The following is a 24,264-nucleotide window of genomic DNA, read 5'->3' as shown; positions in this document are numbered from 1 at the left end:
CAGTGGGGGCCGTTCCCTCACTGTTTCCAGGATGGCTTCACGGGCCACATGAAACCACTTTGCGGGCCGGATCCGGCCCCCGGGCCTTGTGTTTGACATGTCTGTTCTACAGGCTTCTTCTAGGTCAAATTGAGGCTCACAATCTGACTACTGTGTCTGGGCCACGACAACAGCAGAGCTAGAAAAGTGTGAGGTCCTCACATAATAACAGCAGTCTTCATCTAAATGACTAGGATTACCATCATTAAATAGTGTGGTCATGTGATGTTTTGCCAAATGACTGCTTTACTTAATGACAGAACTTTTTATCTCAATTAAGATTGTTAACCAAGTAATATCTGGATTATAAATATAACTTGATAGCACTTTTCTGAATCAATTTTTCAGAATGAAAAGGCAAAGAAGTAATAACAGTATGTGCCATATCCACAAAATACTTTCTTCTAAAATAATAATCAAAAAATAATATTGCTAATAATTATTACTGGAGAAAAAGCAACCACTTCCAAAAGTTTTAGAGAAAGCATTTAACCATGAGAAATTTTTTTGACATAATTATTAAAAATGTACTTTGCCAACTTGAGTTTTCTATAAAAAAGCTAGCCTTTTATAATAGTTGATACTTTTGGAGTCTTTGTTCTGCTTCACAGAATTTAAACTGTTAGAATTATCCTAGCTGTCTAAAAGAAAGAGATTTTTATATATATAAATACTGTAAGGTTTTACATATTTTGTCAACCATGAAAATTATAGTATTTACAGTAGCTTCTTTGTTGTGGTGAAGCAGACTGAATTTGTTACCTAAAGCTGAGGCTTCAGAATATCCACTTGACTCTGTAATAGGTTTCACTTGTTTTTATTGAATAATGTGGGAAAGAAATATTATATAATCCTAAGCCATTAATTCAAAAGAAGTCATTTAATGATGCTGTATTTACATAAACTTCAGTTATTGCTGAATAAGAACTAAAGAACTGATAACATACTGGTAGTTCTAAATGCATATTGTTCTATATAAAAAGGAATTTGTGATGTCTGTGAAAAAAAGCCATGTTAATGTATATTCTTCACCACAGTAAAAAAAACTTTTCATTTTAAGGATTTCACTTATTTTCTACAATGACTGTAATCTCCTTTCCTTATTATATTCAGAAGAATTATTCATGCCTGCGAAAAGAGATATGTCTTCAATAATGTCCATGAAGTCTGCTAACTTTCCATATTAAGTATATATTTTAGGAATATTTTAACAGATTCTGGCTCCCAGAACTCTTAAATCTTCAATGTTTTTCTTTTCTTTTTACCTTTTTTCTGTCACTTTCTCACATATACACACAATATCCCAAATGTAATTTGAAAGTCTGTTCTTTCTTTCTTCTTCAGCTTAAGCAGTAGGACACTACTATGAATAACTGAGAACAGCTGAAGTTACTGAGGCAGGTGGAAGGCCAATTTTCTACAGATGGAGCTAGGAATCGTGCTAAGCAAAGCTGACAGTAAGTAGACTCCAGCTTCATTACAGGCAACTTCAAAAGGCAACTACAATTCAATATCATGAATTTAAAAGAGGATACATGGTATAGGAATCTCAGCATATTCTTCTGAGTCAACCTTGACTTTCATGAGTATCTCCATTCCAGGGGTTTGCTATTATCTTATTTCGGGATGATCCATACAATCACACTAAAACATTCATATCAGATCTGATTTTTCTTCTCCAGTTGGAAGTTGTAGCAGCAGGTCGTTGAAAATAAAAAGTTGCTGTTTCTATTTGTTAAATAGCGGGTTCTTTGGCGCAGGAAAGAAGACGCATAGCTGAGTACAAGGTAACTCATAGTTTATTTCGTGCAGAAACTGTACTGGGCAAATGGCTGCAAATAGCCGCAATATATAGTTTAGCCCCTAGGCGGCAGCCAATAGGTTTGAATCAACCATTGCCACCTGGAGATAGCCAATTGCAGCACAGGAGACTTGTAGTCTGGGTTTCTGGAGAGCTATTAGCTGCTCTAGCAACCCACGTGGTATTCCTCAAGAGCCCAGTACATATCACCCCTCCCCTCTTAGAACAGACCATAATAACACCAATTAGTCTCAACAATTGTCAAGACTCATTATCCAAACACACTAAAGTAAAAGTGATAATAATAAAAGTTTAAACAATGTAGGTTACAATGTTATTAAACAACATCTCAATGAATAGGCTTCAAAAATGGCACTTTTAGACAGTTACATCATAGCACTAGTTACTGTAGTGTAGTGGCAACAGGAATTACAACAATATATAGCTCTTTATTTTACAACGTAATCTGCAAGATATGAAGGAGGCTTGCATGCCCTAAAGGAACGTCTCGGAGTTCCCATCACTTTGTGGTCAACCAGCTTACCCAGTGGGCTGGGTAGACTTGTGTCCCTTTGTGCTCCTGAGTCAAGGGGATTCGATGCACTCTGGCTGGCCTCTCCAGGTTGGCCCACTCCAGAGTCAGACTGTTCGGCAGAGTAGGCACGGCAGTTGCTGAAGTTTGGTTGGCTTGCTCCTTCAGGGGGTCCATGTTGCACTGCAGAGCTCCCCAGTTCTCCTTCTACTTCCACCTCAGTTAAGAAGGAAAAGTCCTGATAGTCCATGTGAGGACTGGCATGGCCGCAGGTTTGAGGACCTTGGGAGGGACTTATGATGCAGTCCTCACTTAGTGGCCATTCTGGAAACCGTTTCCTGAGCTGATCAATTTGTTGTCTGACAACTTGCCCTCCCTCCAACCCCACTTCATAAGATAGGGGACCGGATGCCTTGGTAATTTGACCAGGAACCCAAAGATTCCCATGACCATAGTTCCTGGCCCAAACCCAATCACCCATGTGCAGCCCCTTGGGGGTTTTGGTTGAGAGGCTTCTGCTGCCACTCTATCTGGATGCAACTTGTCCAGTTTAGTGAACAAACGTCTCCCCCAACGTAGTTCTGCAGGACTTTTGCCTGTAGCAGTGCAGGGCATAGAATACTGGCAGAGTAAAAAATCTGCCAATCTGTGATGCCAGTCACCTTTGACAATGCGCTTGAGTGCGTCCTTTGTTGTCCTCACCATGCGTTCAGCTTGACCATTAGAAGATGGATGAAAAGGCGCAGACGTTGCATGTCTGATGAGATTATCTCTAAGAAAGGCCTGAAATTCAGCAGCAGTGAATTGAGCCCCATTGTCTGAAACTAAGACATCTGGCAGCCCATGTGTGGCAAAGAGTTTTCTCAGCACCTGGATAGTCCTAGCAGTAGTCATGTTAGGAACTGGAATTACTTCCAGCCATTTGGAGTGGCTATCCACTACTATAAGGAAGAGCTGTTCCTGAAAAATCCCAGTGTAGTCTATGTGAACCCTAGAAAAGGGAGTGTGCATTTCCTCCCACCTGTGAACTGGAGCCTGTGGCATTCCAAGCCTAGATTGCTGGCATGTTTAACAACCATGGACTTGAGCCTCAATGGCTTTATCAAGGCCATACCACCAGAAGTAGCTTCTAGCTAAAGCTTTCATTCTGTCAATGCCTGGATGGCCTTCATGTAATGATGGTAAAACCTTGTCTCTTAGGGAAGTGGGAATTATGACTCTGTTTCCCCATAAAATGCACCCTTTATGGGCAGATAACTCATGTCTCCTGACAAAATAGCTCTGAAATTCTGAGCCTGGACGTTTATCCAACAGCCCATGTATACCCATAACAACACTCTACTACGACCCCTGATGAAGTGGACAGGATTATGGGGAGGCTGAGCTCCACCACATGTTTATTGGACCCGTGCCCTTCCTGGCTGGTTTATGCAGCTAGGGAGAGGACACGAGGCTGGTTCCAGGCGGTGATATCTGCTTCTTTGAGTGAGGGTAATTTCCCCACCGTCTTGAAGGAGGCGGTGGTGAGACCCCTCCTCAAGAAGCCAGCCTTGGACCCAGCTGTGTTGAACAACTTTCGTCCAGTCTCCAACCTTCGCTTTCTTGCGAAGGTTGTTGAGAGTGTGGTGGCGCATCAGCTCCCTCTGGTCCTGGATGAAGCGGATTATCTGGATCCATACCAATCGGGTTTCAGGCCCGGGTACAGCACGGAGACGGCATTGGTCGCTCTGGTGAATGATCTCTGGAGGGCTCGGGATAGGGGATGTTCCTCTGTCCTAGTCCTATTAGACCTCTCAGCGGCTTTCGATACCATCGACCATGGTATCCTGCTGTGGCGTCTCAGGGGATTGGGAGTGGGAGGCATGGTTCTTCGGTGGTTCTCCTCCTATCTCCTGGGACGTTCGCAGTCGGTGTTGGCAGGGGGGCAGAGATCGGCCCCTAGGTCTCTCGTTTGTGGAGTTCCTCAGGGGTCGGTTCTCTCGCCTCTCCTGTTCAACATCTACATGAAACCGCTGGGTGAGATCATTCGTGGTTTTGGAGTTGGGTATCATCAATATGCTGATGATACCCAACTTTTTATTTCGACCCCAAACCACCCCAGTGATGCCCTCGCTGTGATGTCCCGTTGCCTGGAGGCGGTTCGGGTCTGGATGGGGAGGAACAGACTTCAACTCAACCCTGACAAGACTGAGTGGCTGTACATTCCGGCATCCCGGGACATTCAAAATGTTCCATCTCTTTTTATGGGGGGTGAGTCTTTACCCCCCGTGGATAGGGCGCGCAACTTGGGAGTCCTCCTAGATTCGCGGCTTACCTTAGAAGATCATATAGTAGCCGTGACTAGGGGGGCTTTCGCTCAGGTTCGCCTGGTGCGTCAGTTGCGGCCCTATCTAGACCGGGAGGCCTTGTGTACGGTCACTCATGCACTCGTGACCTCTTGTCTTGACTACTGCAATGCTCTCTACATGGGGCTTCCCTTGAAGACCACTCGGAGGCTCCAACTGGTACAGAATGCGGCCGCGAGAGTTGTCTTGGGAGTTTCCCGGTACTCCCATGTTACACCTTTGCTCCGTGAGCTGCATTGGTTACCAGTTGTCTTCCGGGTGAGGTTCAAGGTCTTAATGATGGTTTTTAAGTCCTTACATGGCATGGGTCCGGAATACCTCGGGGACCACCTGCTGCCGGCATCAACTCCCCTCCGCCCTGTGCGTTCCCACAGAGAGGGCCTCCTCAGGGTGCCTCCGGTCAGAGAATGCCGGCTGGTGGCCCCCAGGGGGAGGGCCTTCTCTGTGGGTGCCCCGGCTCTGTGGAATCAACTGCCGGTTGAGCTCCGGATGGCACCGGATCTCCGCTCCTTCCGGCGCGGGTTAAAGACCCACCTATTCGAACAAGCTGGCCTGGCCTGATGGGGAGTTAATTTAGGGTTTAAAATATTTGTATATTTTATTGTTTTATTTTGGGCATTAATTTAATTCTATTTTAACTTTTGTATTTTTGTATTTTTATTATATGCCCTGTTCACCGCCCTGAGTCCTTCGGGAGAAGGGCGGTATAAAAATTTAATAAAACTAAACTAAAACTAAACTAAGTATTTTATCTGTGGCAGTTTCAGCAGCAATGTCCCCTGCATGGAGGGGAAATTCAGGTATGTCCTGTATGGACAATATTCTAGCAGCTGGAGCCGGATCTGGATCCATTAGTGGCAGTGGTAGTCTGCTGAAGCCATCAGCATGGCCCATTTCCTTGCCTGGTTTGTGAATTAATTTAAAATTGTATGCAGATATGAAAATAGACCATCTCAACATTCTTGGAGATAGTATGTGAGGGGTTTGTTTGTCCGTTGTGAAAAGTCCCAACAGAGGTTTGTGGTCAGTGTAGACTGTGAAATCCCTGCCATATAAATAGTCATGGAATTTTTTTATTCCAGCAATTATGGCTAGGGCCTCTTTGTCAATCTGAGCATAGTTACGTTCAGCAGAGGACAACGTCCTTGAGCAAAATGCTATAGGAACCTGTTTCCCATTTTTTTCTATGTGACTTAAAACTGCCCCCACCCCATAGGGAGATGCATCACGTATAAGACATACAGGTTTAGACTCTTTGTAGTGAGTTACAGTGGACTTTTCTGACAATAGTGCTTTTAAGTCCTGGTAACTTTTTTCATGTAAGTTAATCAATTTCCATGGAGCTTTCTTATCTAGAAGCCTGTGGAGAGGCTCTGCTATTGCTGCCTTATGAGGTAGAAATGTGTGATAGAAGTTTAGGAGGCCCAAGAATGCTTGTAGCTCTCCTTTTGATTTGGGCCTAGGAGGCATTTCAATGGCCTTCACTTTAGAATCAGTGGGATGAATGTCGTTAGCATCAATTCGGAAACCCAGGAATTCTGTTGAAGAAACCCCAATACTACACTTGTTCTTTTTTAATTTGAGGCCTGCTTCACGAAGTCTCTGCAAGACAGCTCTGAGCCTATTGGCCAACACTTCTGGGGATTTTCCTGCAATAAGAACATCATCAAAATAAGGGGAGATGCCCTGAATACCCTTGAGTGTACGCTCCATGATTCCCTGAAAAGTACCTGGTGCAACACTGACTCCAAACTGTAAGCGTTTAACTTTGAAAGCTGCCCTGTGAGTCATGATCGTTTGAGGCATGGCTGTGGCCTCATCAACCGGCAATTGCTGATAGGCCTGTGCTAAATCAAGTTTAGCAAAAATAGTACCCCCTTGCAAGGAGGCTAAAATATGGTTGACCACTGGGACCGGGTAAGCATGTTGCTTGAGGGCTTTATTTAGAGTGCATTTATAGTCAGCACAAATGTGAATTTCCCCATTGGCTTTAAGTGGAGTGACTATAGGAGTTTCCCACTCCCCACCACCAACAGGCTGTAACACGTCCTGTTCTACAAGCTTATCGATTTCAGAATCAATTTTATATTTTAAGGCAAAGGGGACCATACGAGGCTTAACCCTGATTGGAACTACATTGGGATCTAACTTAAATGAGATAGGCAGGCCTGTGTATGTTCCTAGGGTTGAATCAAAAACATCCGCATATTCCTCACATACTGACGCAAGGTCTGCAGTTTGTGTCCGGTTTATGCCAGTAATCTGAATAGCTAAGGCATCAAACCAATCGAGTCCAATGAGACTTGTTCTCTGGCCTCCTACTACTATTACATCCAGGTGCCCCCAAAACCCTTTAAACTTTACCAACAAGGTGGCTTCTCCCTTAACTTTAACGTGAGCATTTTGGAAGTCCATTAGGATTATATCTGAGGGTCTTAGTTTGGCCCAATTGTTACTGCACCTACACACGAAGTTAAAAGTGTCTTGAGAAATAATTGAAACTGCAGAGCCAGAGTCCAAATCCATCTTACATGGAACTCCTTGTAGCTCTACCATGAATTTAAATTTGGGCTTGAGGGGGCGTCTATCCCCAGTGCGGCATACGCTTCTACGGCTTCTGAAAAAACCCACACTAACTGGACCCTGGGCCCTAGATCCTCTCCTAGTCATTTCTTCCGACTGGTGTTTGGGTCACCGGTCTCTCTGGTGGGCTCTGCAAACCACAGCAATGTGGCCTGTCCTTCCGCAAGCTCTGCACATGGCTGATCGAAATCTGCAGTTGGCGCAAAAATCGTTGACACCACACCCCTTACATCTCAGTAAGAGAACTGCCTACGAAGCATGCGCTGCCTTTCCCTCGTAGACTTCAACTCTTAATCAGTGAAGCAGGATCCCACCTTCATCACCACTGTTAAATAGCAGGTTCTTTGGCACAGGAAAAAGATGCATAGCTGAGTACAAGGTAACTCATAGTTTATTTTGTGCAGAAACTGTACTGGGCAAATGGCTGCAACTAGTTGCAATATATAGTCTAGCCCATGGGTCAGCAACCTGAAACAGTGAAAGAGGCACTCGGAACTGGTTCCCTCACAAAAGGAAAAACTGGGAGCTGCAAAAAATATGTGTGCATGTGCGTACATGTGCACATGTGCAGAACAGGGTTTAACTGAAGAGTGGAGCCAAGGCGAGATATGCACCTACCCTGCATATTTGAATTGATTGGTTGAACTTTTTTAGTCTCCCTTTTTTTGGACTGCACATGGCAGAGGACTGGGAGCCGCAGGAGAGGGCTGAAAGAGCCACATGTGGTTACAGAGCTGCAGGTTACAGACCTGTGGTCTGGTCCCTAGGCGGCAGCCAATAGGTTTGAATCAACCATTGCTGGCTGGAGATAGCCAATTGCAGCACAGGTGACTTGTAGTCTGGGTTGCTGGAGAGCCGTTAGCTGCTCCAGCAACCCACGTGGTATTCCTCAAGAGCCCAGTACATAACACTATTGTTGTAAAACCAAGTGAGCAATGGAATGAGAGATATTAATCTTAGGTGGAAAAGGGACAGACTTTGGACTCCTTCTTTATGTACCAGTCTGCTATGAATATTCTCTAGAGAGTCTAGCCATGGAGATATTCTTTTGAGAACTTTCCAGATTCTAAAAGGCTTAGCTGAACACTATTGATATGCTGAAGTGTTTCATGCATAGGATCAAACATCTTAGATGCAGAGAGATTGGAGGTAAATGGATGAGTCACTAGTGGACATGAACCAGGGAGAGAGACTATTTGAAATCAGCCAGCACTGTTTAGATTTCTTGAGGGTGGAGCTGAGAGATTACATCTGTGGCTGAAACATCAATAAAGTTTGAGGTAAGGTCAACATAGAACCTAATGCTAAAAAAATATTGATAAAACCCAGTTATCATTATTTGATACTGACTGTAACTCAATATTAGCTGAGTAAGGAAATCAACTGCTAAAAATAGAAGGGTGCTATGAAAATGGGTTCAGATGGGCTCTAACGTCAAGGGATGCTATTGTCTTTTTCCTGTAAAAAATATCACCACATAAGCTTTGCCTCCTTCAGTGGGACAACTTTGTATTCTGGCTCCCACACAGCTCAATAAACTTGATTTAAGTAAACTGTATGGTTTCCACACATAAAGTGGCTTGGGCAATTTCCCCCTTCATATCATGGATCAAATATTCAGCTCTTGCAGGAAAAAAGAAAGACATATGGGACATTTAGTTTTTTTATGTACTCAATATCTTCTGAATAAAATAATAATATATATATTAGGATAGATGAATAAATTTGGTATACATGCATCTAAGAAACAACTATATTTTCACTCCTTTCCATTGTGGACTAATGTGCATGTCTTTTTTTTTAACAAAAGCTACTCAGAAATTTCCTTCCCTTTTAAATGATCTTACAAAAAACCAATTTGCATCCAAAATGTACCTCTATTATTGGTTTCTGATTAGAAAGCTCTGTTTCAACAAATCAACTATGTGAATGCTCATTTGTGATGTTAGAAAGAACATGTTATAAAATCACAGATGGAAACAATATTCTGTTTTCTTCCTGTGGGAAACAAAGTACCTTATAATAGTTCCTTAAATTGTGACATCTTATATTTTGGTGTTTTTTCCCTAGAAGTTTTTAAGCAAACTATTTAAACAAATCATTCTTGCAATGCATTAGACATGTCAATGAACATAGTCAAAATATATTCATAAATCTGTTCGTAGAATGGGAGGTGGGCTCTGATAGGAACAGTTGGTTCCTTTACCACTGATAATATCATAGGAGGGCAGTCATATTAATCTATGATAGCAAAAAAATCAGGAATCTGACAGAACTTTTTCAGAATATCTTATTTCTTTCAAAGGCATGCTATTCATCTTTTCCATATACATTTCTAGAAATATTATATATTCAATATAAAATATACTATCACTGAATTTTCTTTCTAACAAGAAAAAGAATATTCAGTACAATTCTATTTGTAATGTGCTTAACACTGCAGCCCAGAGCTGAGAAGGCAAAGAATCAAATCTACCCCATTCTGAAACTCACTTGGAAATTTTAGAAGAGTCATTCTTCCGTCTCCTAAATACAGGTAGTCCTCGACTTATGACCACAGTTGAGCCCAAAATTTCTGTTGTTAAGCGAGATATTTGTTAAGTGAGTTTTGCCTCATTTTATGACCTTTCTTGCCACAGTTGCTAAGTGAATCACTGCAGTTGATAAATTAGTAACCAGTTAAGTGAATCTGGCTTCTCCATTGACTTTGCTTGTCAGAAGGTCACAAAAAGAGACCATGTGACCTTGGGACACAGCAAAGGTCATAAATATGAATAAGTTGCCAAGCATCTGAATTTTGATCACATGATCCCGGGGTGGTTCAAAGGTCGTAAGTGTGAAAAATGGTCATAAATCACTTTTTCCAATGCAATTGTAACTTTGAACAGTCACTAAATGAACTGTTGTAAATCGAGGACTATCTGTAACTTCAGAGTACTGTTCTTTGTCATAAAAGGGAGGAAGAAATGAACCACAGATTGGATTTTGAACACTCAGGAGGAAAAGTGTGGTAGAAACATAGTAAGTCAGTAAATAAATGTAGTTCTACTGCAAGTAAAGAGGAGATATATTATAAGTGATCAATGTGGATAAGATGACAAGATAAATTTCATCATTTCTGAGCAGAAATTCGACTCCTTGTCAATACACTTTTTATTTGAAGGAGATTCATAGTCCAGAACCCAAAACAGTCATTTTCTCAATAGAGTTTTTCAGTGCTATGCTACCACAAGACAGATTATTTTGCAAGCATGCCTTTATGGTGTCTTATGATTCTGTTAATGAAGAAATTAATCCATTAGGATAGTGTGTTCATCAGGTATATAAACAGTCATTTCTTTTATATGCAAGATGACATTTAAGATAAAAAATTGCTGAATGCATTTTTTGAGTTTTTATTTTCTATATAACAAAGGAGTAGGAACAGGAGATTTCTTGATCTAAGGAGATACGAACAAAATATTTTTCTAAAAAAAATTAAGATAATCCATTTTAGCTAAAGGGGCATGGTTAAAGCTCTTTCTTCTATATATAGTGGACAATCACTTAAATATGAGCCAGCAGTGTGCTGCAGCTGCCAAAAAAGCCAACACAGTGCTAGGCTGCATTATCAGAGGAATAGAATCAAGATCACGTGAAGTACTAATACCACTTTACAATGCTTTGGTAAGGCCACACCTGGAATATTCAAAAAAGGGAAAAAATAGATCCAGGAAACTACAGACCTATCAGCCTGACCTCTATACCTGGGAAGATTCTGGAAAAGATAATCAAACAACAAATCAGCAAACACCTTGATGCGAACAAAGTTATCACTAAAAGCCAACATGGGTTTGTCAAAAACAGATCATGCCAGACAAACCTTATTGCATTCTTTGACCAAGTGACAAAACTAGTGGACCAGAGGAATGCTGTAGATATAATTTACTTGGACTTCAGTAAGGCATTTGATAAAGCAGATCACAACCTACTACTTGATAAGATAGAAAAATGTGGGTTAGATAGCATCACCACCAGATGGATTCGTAGCTGGCTGACAGGCCGTACTCAGCGTGTGGTCCTCAATGGAACTGCATCTACATGGAAGGAAGTGTGTAGTGGGGTGCCCCAGGGCTCTGTTCTGGGCCCAGTGCTCTTCAACATCTTCATCAACAATTTGGATGAGGGGGGGGAAAAAACAATTTGGATGAGGGGATAGATGGGGAACTCATCAAATTTGCAGACGACACCAAGCTGGCAGGAATAGCCAATACTCCAGAAGATAAATACAGGAGGATCTGGACAGACTCGAACACTGGGCGCTATCTAACAAAATGAAATTCAATGGTGAAAAAGTAAGGTTCTACATTTAGGCAGGAAAAATCAAATGCACAGGTATAGTATAGGTGGTACCTTGCTCAATAGTAGTAACTGTGAGAGGGATCTCGGAGTCCTAGTAGACAATCACTTCAATATGAGCCAGCAGTGTGTTGCAGCTGCCAAAAAAGCCAACACAGTGCTAGACTGCATTAACAGAGGGATAGAATCAAGATCAAGTGAAGTACTAATACCACTTTACAATGCCTTGGTAAGGCCACACCTGGAATACTGCATCCAGTTTTGGTTACCACGATGTAAAAAAGATGTCAAGACTCTAGAAAGAGTACAGAGATGAGCAACAAAGATGATTGGGGGACTGGAGGCTAAAACATACAGGGAACGGTTGCTGGAATTGGGTATGTGTAGTTTAAGAGAAGGGTAAGGGGTGACATGATAGCAGTGTTCCAATATCTCAGGGGCCGCCACAAAGAAGAGGGAGCCAAGCTATTCTCCAAAGCACCTGAAAGCAGGACAAGAAGCAATGGATGGAAACTAGTCAAGGAGAGAAGCCCTACCCCTTTTGTGTGTATATTATGACATCACATACATGTAAGAGCAGAACCAGTGATACAATGTAAAAATGCTGTTTTCATCATTCTGACAAAATTTATGATCCTGCAGATTTTTTTTGGCTTAGTTCTTTGTACATTACATTGGAATGTGCTATATGTACAATGTTTACTGATTTTTTTATGACTAAAAGTAAGAACTTCCTCTTCCTGTGACTGAAGCTTCTGCCAACAGAAGGTTAAATACCGGTAAGTGGATTATAGTCCGGCACCACAAAAAAGCCACACTTCTCCCAAATAAAAACAATAAAAAGCAAGTTGAAAACCAAACAAAAAATAGTAAAAGAAAATTATGCCAAGATGACAAGTTAGGAAGTGTTGTGTGAATTGAAAACAAAATAGCAAAACGATAAAACACTTACATGTATGCTCAGTCCTCAGTGTAATTGTAGTAAAGTGTAATTGTAGTAAAGATACTATATGAAATAACTTGAATAAAACAACTATTTCTTAAATTCAGAGTGGATTACTAATTTATCTATGTGGTCTTCTTTGCTCTGAATCTATTATTCAGTCTGGGTTCACTGGACTGGATGTAGCTGCACACAGATCAATTAAGAGAAGCAATTCATGTCACTGGCACATGGCATTCTGTCAACTGACAGTTCATACAACTTAATCTGATTTGTACTGCAGGTAGGTAAATTTTGGCCCAAAATCAAATAAAAAAGCAGTGGAGAAAGCGAGCTATCTTAATCCATATCATGCTATAACTCAAATGCATCTGAAATCAATCAGCTTGTTCTAACTCATGCACATTTTTACAATTTTTATTGAAAAAAGGCATCTAGTAGACTTGACAGGATAAGTATTTTCTTTTATCATTTTAATGATTTCATAAGCCATTGATCTCACTTATTTGTGTATTATCAGATCTATGGCCTAATCAACCTGGTAAAATTATATATAAAGTCATTCACTAGAGAAACTTATTGTTCTCTTGATAAATGATATCTTTAAGACTATTACAGCATACCAATTTTTGTGTTGAAAATCTTATTAGAAATCCTAGGACAGAATCCCAGGAAATTTTATGGATCCTTTATCAAATATTGTAGTGGGGGGAAAACATTGAAATCTTCTTTGAAGCAAACCTTTCTTTGATGCAGAATATAATCAATATATCATTCATAAAATAAATATCTGAAAGAGGCAAGCACTACATCCTTCTGTAAGAAAACTTTATAAAAGAATATACATTATGCCTGTCAGGAATTACAAGTTTAACTTTTGATATACCAAAAAATGAGGTAATTTTTAATAATTAAAACTAAAATGACTTCATTTTATGTCTGAACTGAAGAGCCTCAAGCAGCCCAATTGCACAAGATCAAGGGATGAGAAGGGAGGGCCATCTGCTGAATCAGCAGCAGAACTGCAGGACCCAGAACAACTTTGTTCCTGTGAAACCGATTAAGCCTGGCAAGATACTAGCTGAAGTAGTTTTATAGCCAAGGCATGTTAAATATAGTCACTGCTGATATAAGAGAAAAAACCTTTGGCAGTTATAGACAATCCAGTGTCAACATAAAACATTCATAGCCATAAGCAATCTTCAGAGAACTTTACAAAACCCTATAAAACCTGTGGTTTTGCATACGGAACATGTTTCATTCAGCAAGGAGGGATCTTGGATGCTCAAAATTATAGAGATAAAATCTAGCATCTGAAATATTATTCTTGACAATGAATCACTGAAAAAAGTGATTTTGACTGTTTTTCACACCTGATACCATTGCAGTATCTTCATGGTCATGTGATCAAAATTCAGATGCTTGTGATGGTTGCAGTATCCCAGGGTCGTGGAATCGTCTGAAAAAGCAAAGTCAATGGAGAAGCCACATTCACTTAACAACCATGTTGCTAACCTAACTGCAGTGATTCAGTTAACAACTGTGGCAAGAAAGGTCATAAACTGGGGCAAAAGTAACTTAACAACTGTCTTGCTTAGCAACAAAAATGTTGGGCTCAATTGTGGTCATACTTTGAGAACTACCTGTATAATTTCACAGTAGCAAGGCTACAACTTCATCATTTTCAGTGATAGACCTGAACAATCACAGAGATGATCAAAGTCATGTTTATTTACATAATTCCTTTTTGAGTTATTCCAAAGTGAGCTTTCTTTGCCATGATACCAACTCTCTACAATGCTTTCCACTTTAAAATTCTAGAAGTACATAGTATCATCTCCTTGGTGCAGCTATTTAAAAGCATTCTCTTCCCCTGATATAATGGCATATAAGAAAGACCTTAAGAGATGGGCCAAAAAGATGCTGCTTGAAAAACAATCAGATAGCAGAGCGGATAGTCAGTCCTCCGCTGATAATGGGCAGCTGAAGCTCAGAAGGGGCTCTTCTAGCATTTCAGGCTGTAAAGGAGAGATGACAAACCTGTATTTTTCAGATTTGAAAGAATCTATTATTGTAGCCTTTCAATAAACTAGAATTAGCTTATCTGATCATGGTTCCTGTCTGGTGTACTTGAGAAGACTGGCTTTGTATATGTATCCTACATGATTTTTCCCCTTCCCTTATCCTTTTAATTTCTACCAGCATTTTAAACTGTCATATTTGTAGTCCCAAAGTGCCTTCTTTCAAAAGGCAACTGGATTGTCTTGTCCTCACAACAAAGTCCTCACAAGAAAGTCCAGTTGCCTCTTGAAAGAAAGCACCTTTGGGACAACCATGCCCCATGACCCCTATAGACATTTGGCATGTCTGTATTACATTTTTGTTCATCTAAATACAGACACCTAATAGGAATCTTTTTATAGAGAGGAATGTAGCATATGTTTCATTATACAAATGAAGGACAATATCTTTATAAGCGGACTATTCCATTGATAAGCAGACTATTTAAATGTTTAGAAATCATGTCATATAAAGACCTCTGCCATTAGCTTCAGTAACTCCATCTTTGATCAGATAGACAATACTGAGACAAAATTATATTTATTTTTTTAGATATATATTCTGCTTTTCTCTAGGAGTCTTAGGTGGCTAACCTGGGAGGGAATTATAGTATCAGCACAATTATTCATTAGTTAAGGATGGACTTGAATCTAAGCTTCATCCGTCTTAGTCTTTATGTGTTACACAATGTGCTCTAATATTGTGCATGACAATAGGTTACAATAATCATATCATAGTAAGAAATTATACTACTCTGAGTAGTAGTGCTTGGTGTTCTCTGAGCTTGGCTGGTTTGTTTACAGATGTTTCATTATCCAAACTATTTTCATCAGTCAAGCTTCTTAACTGGCGAAACTGAGACAAAGCCCACGCCATGCTAGCACTGATTTAGCCCGCAAGGACAGAACCAACTTAGAACTAAGGATAAATTTTCTGACAGAACAATTAACCAGGGGAATGACTTGCATCGCAGAAGTTGCAGGTATTCATCACTGGAGATTTTTAAGAAGTGATTGGACAGTCATTTGTCTGAAATGGTATAGGCTCTTGTGCTTGAACAGGGGACTGGAAGAAGACCTCCAGGGTCCCTTTCAATTCTGTTATTCTGGTGATGTTACCTAGTTTGGATATTAAAACACCTGCATGAAGATAACCAAGCTCACAGAGCACAAAGGACCCTATTTCAACCCTCAGCTACAAATATTCTCCTTTATTGATTATGTTATCTATTCTGCTGAATAAATTAGAACATATGCAAAAGAGGACAATAAAGATTATACAGATTCTGGAGAAGAGACAATTAAAAGACAGTACAAATGTTGTCTTTTTTTGTTCACTATAAAGAATCATAAAGAGGGAAGTCCCAAAGGTGCTTTTTCACAAGGCAACTGGACTTTCTTTTTTCTCTTTGAAGATGTTTTGCTTCTCATCCAAGAAGCTTCTTCAGATCTGACTGTAGAGAATGGAGGATTTATATTTATATTGCAGACAGCTGGTCATTTGCATTCTTTTAGCAAGTTGCTGATGCCCTGGAGGTTTATCTGTGTTGTCAGGGTCACCTGACCGAGTAATGCAAATGTGTGTGGAGCCTTCTTGGAACTGTTGAAAGGACTGTGTTGTAGACTGAAGATAGATGGTGTCATATCCCTCCCCCTCTATTGAGAAAGGGCTGTTCAATTTTGATACAGATAACCTCTTTGATCGCTCTTTCAAACCAGTAGTCCTCTCTGTCCAAAATGTGAACTTTGCTGTCTTCGAAAGAGTGGCCTTTGCCTTTTAAATGTAGATGGACTACTGAATCATGTTCTGATGGGTTTGTTCTCCTATGTTGTGCCATACGTTTATGGAGTGGTTGTTTCATTTCCCCAATGTACAGATCTGCACATGGCTCACTGCATTGTAATGCATATACCACATTGTTCTTTCAACAGTTCCAAGAAGGCTCCGCACCCATTTGCACTACTCAGGTGACCCTGACGAAACAGATAAGCCTCCAGGTAGCATCAACAACTTGCTAAAAGAATGCAAATGACCAGCTGTCTGCAAGGAATACAAATTCTTCCATTCCCCACCATCCAGTCAGAACTGAAGAAACTTCTTGGATGGGAAGCGAAACATCTTCAAAGAGAAAAAAGAAAGTCCAGCTGCCTCGTGAAAAAGTACCTTTGGGACAACCATGACCTGGATGAATGAGAATCTCCATAGACATAAAGATGGAACTTTTTTTTTTTTGCTGAGTTGTATGGCAAACATAAATGCAACAGGTTTAAATTATAGGAATGAAGAATTTATTAAAATTAATCAGGAATTTCTGATAGAAAACCATTCTTGTTTGAATCTCCTGAGAAGGATGCTATTCTAGAGGATTTTTTGCACTGGAAATAGATGAACTGAAGGATATTTGATATTTTAAATTTGTAATTCTGTGGTTCTGAGTATAATTAGACAAATATAAGTGCACCTATTAAAGGGGATGTCTGCTGAAACTCTGCCTGTCTTTTTCAATCATCTGCCGAAGAAGGTAATGCTGCCCTAACATTGCCTCAGATATGATTGCATTAATAAATCACTTTAGATGCAGAGATGCATCAGAGTGACCTTCCTTCAAAAAAAGCTACCTATTAAATATCTGCTCTAGTGTTTCCTTCTTCTTCTATTCATGAGTTAGTCTCATGAAAGTGTATAAATACAGAGATTGGATTCTGAGGATATGATCACTCTTATTCTATAAGAATAAACGTTCAAAAGAAAAGGTGGTTGAATTAATTCCCAATTCAAAAAATATACAATAGAGCCGAGAATTTTTTATGTTGGTATGGATGAAAGAGAGAGCGAGAAGTAAGTTGGTTCATTCACTGAAAATTCAGACATTTTAAATGAACTTGTTTGACTAAATGTTAAGAGAATGTTTGTTAAACATGCACATTTGTCTTAAACATATACTTGAAGATGCTGTCAAATAACTAACCATTGTAATATTTATCCAAAAATTCTTGCAGCCACCCAGTGCTTTATTCATCCCAGCTGAGAAAAAAAAAGTTAGCTTTAATTACTTAAACATACTGAGTTATGGAATTGGTTCATTTCAGCTAACTGTAGTTGATTTAATTATAGTTTATATATTGTATACAATGTTAACAGAATAATTTCACTTGTTGATAGGACACTCTTACCTCAGAGGACCTCAATTATTAGAAAGCCATGCCAGATACCATTTGGTTCAAATAAATGAAGACACAGAAATTTTTCTCTCTTCCCATGCTTCCTAGGGCTGTCTTTTAAATTAAATAATTGATACAAAATAGTTATCGTACCACTTATTTAAAATACATTCCGTCCTAGACCTAAGGTACCTAAGGTACCTTAAGATTCATTGAAATCTCAAAACATTGCTCAGCTTCCTCCATAGCTTATGAGGACTTCTAAAATTAGGGGTTTGTGACCTGAAAAGATGTTCCTGATGACCCATGGCAAAATTTACAACTCTTTCCAGTAATTGGGGGAGGAAGGGCGCTAACAACTCTAACTTATTATCTAAGAAGCCATAGCATTCTCATTTACTGAACATAAAACAATCTAATCTTTTTAAAAAAAAAAATAAAAAAGCACAGGAAGCCAGAGAAGGAACAGAAGAAGCCCTGGTTGTATTGTGTAATGAGTCCAGAATGTTAATAACATTGTTAGCACTTCTGTCTGAATATCAACTATTTTGCCTAGTATTCTATTCTGTAGCCTATGCCACTGAGATGTTCAAGTATTGCATACTTCAGTTATTCAATGTGCAATCAGGATTCATAGCAATCCCAGATATAATCTGAAGGTACCTACGGAGTCTAAATGAAAAGTGCTTGATAAACATAAGGCATCCACCCTCATGCCTTTAAACAAAAAAATCATTCCATCATATATATTTTTTCATTTTCCATACTGCAGAAGAGTGATACTCCCTTTATTTTTGCCAAAGTTTTCTTTTTGTGATTTGTTAAAATCTGACAAAGATTGCAAGTATACTATATTCATACTCATGTATTCTTTTCTCAAACAGCTGTATATAACTACTTTAATGCATAAAATTACCATAGGAAACTGTATACATACAGACTTTTTAACATACAGTCTTTCTATATATATTTTCTTGGTTTGAATCATGTTTCAAAATTCTGAAAAATATGAATTTTTTCTTCCTTTCATATTATCAGGAGGTCCAAAATCAACTTCTTTAACTGACCAAATTCTTATTCAGCCATGATATATGAGTTTATTATATCCAGTTTCACAAAACTAATAAATACTAGATCTGTACATATTAAAAATGTCAAACTGCCCCAAATTCTAGAAATTTGTAGAAAATATATATCTGCAAAGATGACTATAAAATTCAATTAATCCTAACTATTATATTATTGTATGAAATACCTGGCAAAGAAACAAAATGACACATAAATATCCAGTTGGATATTTTTTTGTTCACTCAGCTGTCAAATTTCATAAAGGTATTTAAAATATTCATTAATGTTCTCATATCTAAAAGCATAATCATAAGCTTAGTGACATTTCATGGTCAGTTATGAAAGAACCCCTTAAATATAAAAAGTATGCATTATATATAAACTACTCAGTGTAATGTATGAATCAACTGTGCATCAAAATGGGATCCTTGAATGGTTCAAATAGAACATTTAAGTTGATGTGAAAATATACAAACCATTCAACTGAAATTTCAAAATACTGCCTAAGTCTCAAAAGTTAAAAAGAGCCTTGGTGGAGCAGTGGGCTAATGCCTCCTTAAGTAACACCAGCTGCCTGCAATTAGTGCAGGTTTGCATCCCACCAGGCCCAAGGTTGACTCAGCCTTCCATCCTTCCGAGGTAGGTAAAATGAGGACCCAGATTGTTGGGGGCAATTAAGCTGACTTTGTAATAATGCCGCTTGGGTGTGTGTGTGAAAGCCCTAATAAGCAGGCATATACATAGAATGAAGACTACTGCTAAGCTTGTAAGCCGCCCGTCTTCGGAGAAGGGCAGGATATAAATGGAATTAAAATTAAAAAATAAAAAAAATAAATAAATCTTGGAACTCACAAATAATTATGCCAATGATTCCTTTTTTCAACATCTGCCAATGTTTTCTAAAATAAAACGAAATAAAATCAGGATAAAGTTTACAAAACAAAAAATACTTCCATTTATTTTTTAAAAAAATAAAGAAAATCTGTTAATCCAAAAATGGCTGACAGTCTGTTCATGGCGATTATCACATAAAGAAAGTATGTCCCTTCTTTTATATTTTCTGGGGTGAAAAAAATACAGATGTGTTATACAGAGACATATTTTCAGATCAACATTTGAAATATCTTGATTTCTGCATGCAAGCCAACCTTTTAAGAGTATTTATATCATTCCAAATAATCACTAACCATCAGACATCTTTTAGATTAGCTTTGTTTCTTAAAAACTAAGGGCAAAAATTTCCTCAAAGGTACTTGAGATAAGAGGGTCAAAAGTGAACTTTGAATTATTTTAGCCAAAATTATTGAGCCCTATTAATCCTAATAATGCTAGCAACAGAAGCCCTTATGTCAATTATCATGGCAAAACATTAAAATGCCTTATGTGTATATCTATAAATAAGATGCATTAATAGAATAATATTTGGATCCTGGTCTCTGCACCCAGGCATCAAGTCTCTATGAAAATATTTAACGGCCAAACTAAATAACATGTAGATATAAAGTAAGCCAAGGGTCTCCAACCTCCGGTCCATGGACCAGTACCGGGCTGTAGCATGCCAGCAGCTGGTCCACACAAACAAGCAAAGCCCTATCTGTGGGATTCAGGCATCACACAAAACCATGCATCCTCTGGTCCACGGAAAAACCTACCTCCACGGAACCGGTCCCTGGTGCCCAAAAGGTTGGAGACCGCTGAACTAAGCATTTTACAGGAATTTTGCTGTTTTTTAAGTAACAGCCATTAAGTAGGTTTTAAGGCGGGGTTATCCTTTGATAGAAGTTCCCACAGAGCATCCTTTTGATACAGTTCTACCAACTGGTGCTCTGCTTCTAGGTGCCAAATTGGAGACAAGATGTTAAGTTGAACTAGCCACTGCTGAGCCTTTATAATCTTCAGTTAACACATACAAGATAATTCTGCCAAAGCAAAACAGCTGGAGGAAGCAGCATACCTCAACAGCGGTGGTTGGGAGATTCATATTCAATATTTTGAAATGGTATCTCCTCAAAACCAACTGCTTCAGTGAATACCACTTCATGCAATCCTAGCTATGAGATGGGGGAGAAACATGGCAAAGATAAATCTTACATATATGGTGGCTTAAGAAAAACAGCTTTGATCACTACTGTGTTGAAGGACTTCTATTATTTGTTGTACTAACGCAGATAGACATCACCAGATTAAAGAACTTTGCCCTACAGTATCATAAACATAGAACAAATCTTGAAAAAAAAAGTCTTTCAGAACTGAGCTTTTTCAGTTTTACACATCTTCAGAATGAAAGAAATAAAGGTCAGCTAAATCTAAAATATATGTAATAGAAATAACCACATTTTCATCCTTGAGATAAGAGCCTCTTTAATCTCTTCTTTGCAAAGTTTCATATATACTCATAAATGATAATTATAAGATTGAGCTTCAGTATTTTTAATCAAATTGGGCTACAAATCTAACAAGTATCATATGGAACTATTTTCTGACTATATTATGGAATGACCATTGCATATATTATTTATAATTAGTTTGTATATGCTCAAATTGGAATCTTTTCATAAAATCGCATATATATTTTGATGTTTTCTATTTTTTCAGCCACCCTTTTATTTAGCAGTTGGCTTGTAGAGGCTCTAAATTATTTGTGTACTTACAAAGTTGTGTTTTTTGTAATTCAAGAAACACATGAATTTGTACCTAATTTTCAATATTTAAGAATATTTTTCAGAAGAGAAAGATAATAAACTAACATTATAAAGTAAGACAATACGTAAGAGAAAATGAAGTAGAATTGAGAATAACCACATCCATTAACAGGTGCTAAATATTCATAATCTTATTGGACTTCACATGTTTTCCAGCTTTGGTTCTTACTGAGTTTATATAATTTCTACTTTTTTATTCTAAAAGGAAATTTTACTGATATTTAATACCTTAATACTTGACCGCACAAATCAAAAGTTGAGCAATTTTAAGTTAAAAGCATGAAATTGCTACTCTTGCTGAAAATGCACCTACCATTGAACTACATTCTCATATCCTGTATTTATTTCCATTTCTATACATTCTGCATGAAATAATGTTGATATTTTATCCTTGTAACATATCATAATATTCCTTCTACTTGTAATTACCACTGAATCCCAACTATCTTAGTGTTAGTTCATGATGATTCTGATAATTCACTGAATAAGTACAGTCTCAACTTTGTAATTCAACATCTTTTTATCCTTTTTTCATTATATTGTTTCCAGCTTATTTTTCCCCCTCACCAAATAGTTTTTATTAAACCAAACATTATTAAACCAAATTTAATAATTTATTAAACCATTTATTAAACCAAATTCAAACAGACAGACATCTTTCCCATCATTTGCCCTGAATCTCTTAAGTGTCTTTTCCACAATTTATTGCTTCAATGTCTCTTCTCCAAAAATGCATTATGACGCATGTATCTACAAATTACAGGGATTGTAATTGCTCAGGGATTCCAATGATGATGTGGTCACTCCACTTTTAAACAGTATTATTTTATATTAATGCACATGCAAATTCCAATGGATTGGAATGCCATATTAACCACAGAAACAAACAAAGAAACAAATATTTTTAGATGGGCTTTCTTCAGAGAGCTTAAATTATTCTAATTAAACATTGGACATGATTTCTGAACTGTCTCTCTGCTTTGGATATCCTCATTTTATAACTATTTTGGACATCAAGGCAATCCGTTATGTGTGGGAAAACCACCTCTACTGATTTTAACAGGACTTACTTGCAGAGGTAAGCTACACATTGATTTGGTACTGGTAATCTGTCCTCATTTTCTAGGGGCAAAATCACTGAATGGTAACTTTTTTTGGGGAAAAATATTTGGAGTACTTATTTTAAGTAAAAAAAAAAGTTTAGTAGTAGTGGAAGAAAGCACCAGAAAAGGGGAAGAGAAGAGGAAGAACACACTAATTAAGAAAAAAAGGCACATCTGAGACAGCAAACATCTTAAAAGGTATATTGCTTCTGGATTACAGTACAATCAAATCCTCTTGTGAAGTTAGGAAGCAGCTGCCTCATTACCTTTATTTTGCTTTTCTGTGTGTCTTTTTAATAATCTGTTTAGCTTTCTATTAGTTCTACTGAATGTTGTTGTGATTCCTTCTGGCCCACATGCTCTTACCTGCTGTTCTTACTTTGGTTATTCTGACTTTTATGTAGATCTCTGAGATGATCCCATCTTTCTGGTGGTAATTCAGCTGCTCACGAGGCTTCCAACTCAACTTTTCCTTATTCCTTTCAATGCCTTTTAAAGGACAGTTCTGCCCCTAATTTTCTATACACAAAAATCACTATTAACTTTTTCTGGATAACACCTTGCCTGTGCAATATAGAACCACCATACCCAAACCAGGAACCTTTCTCTATACCGATCGCCGTTTTCTCCCCACCAAAGCCAACCAACTCAAAGCCTTTCCTCCCCTCGATCTTCGCTGTCCAGCAATTTCAAAAAGAGAAAAAAAAAAGAGGAGAGGGGATAAACTTTACAAAACAAAACAAGTAGCTTTTAAAAAGTCGCGCTGCGAGATCTAGCACCAGGATCAGATCGCGGGGAAAGAACAAGCTCTTTTCCCCGGTGAGCCTTGGGTGGGGGGGCGAGCCTGGTCCGAACCAGAGAGATCTACCCACAGCGTAACTGCAACGTTTGTTGCCAGGTTTACATATCCCGAATAGCGCCGATTGAGTAGGTAAGCATAAGCGGTTACCGCGGTGTCAGAGCCGTCTTTGCGAAGCGGTCCCCTGAAGATCCCTTTAATGCCACGGTAGTGCCCGTTGCTGAGATGCCTGGAGCTGATCACTAGGTAGCACGCCATGCGGGTCCGAACTCGGTTAAGAACCGGCAAGTGGGGTGCCGGCTCTTCGGGGTGGGCGGAGGGAAAACCGAGCGGACTCGTCTCGTATAGCGGCTGCCGCGTCCAGAGTCACCAAGCGCTGCTCCTGCGCCCCGTTAGAATGGCAGCCCCGACGACACCGTCACTACTCCCCCCCCTTTCCCACCCCACCCCCTGCCTCTTCCCCCCTCTTCCTCCACCGCCTGGATTGCTGCTGCCAGCAGCAGGATGGGTAAAAGGTGTAGGCGGCGGCAGCTGCCAGAGCTCACGGGAGGGAGCCGAAAAGCCAGTCCGCATACTGTTTCGCCGGATCGCTCCGCGGAAGATTCGGGGGAAAGAGCGTTGGCGCTCAACTTGGCAGGATTAAGGGTCCACTGAGCCTCCCTCCTCCTCCTACCTCCCGCTTCCCTCTCACCCTGGGCATTTGTCCTTTTCCTCCAGAGCTGGTTCTAAGAAACAACGGACATCCAGAGGGGAAGATCTTGGGAGCAGCGTTTTGCCCTGGCTCTTTTC

The 24,264-nt window shown here is 39.3% G+C and overlaps 1 protein-coding gene across 1 annotated transcript in view; it reads right to left on the bottom strand.

Annotated features, from left to right (window-relative positions):
* Window positions 1-23,733, bottom strand: part of ZNF804B (zinc finger protein 804B) — a gene marked incomplete at both ends in the record, with an annotated part of 199,892 nt that extends 176,159 nt beyond the window's left edge. Inside the window, one exon of the mRNA XM_083376835.1 lies at window positions 23,626-23,733. Coding sequence (XP_083232961.1) covers window positions 23,626-23,733 — 108 coding nt within the window. The remainder of the gene's footprint in view (window positions 1-23,625) is intronic.
* Between the last annotated feature and the right edge of the window lie 531 nt (window positions 23,734-24,264).

Source organism: Vipera ursinii, assembly GCF_947247035.1.
Source record: "Vipera ursinii genome assembly, chromosome: Z".
NCBI lineage: Eukaryota > Metazoa > Chordata > Lepidosauria > Squamata > Viperidae > Vipera > Vipera ursinii.
Note: the sequence above shows the minus strand (reverse complement) of the source record. Positions and strands in the feature narration are given on the sequence as shown.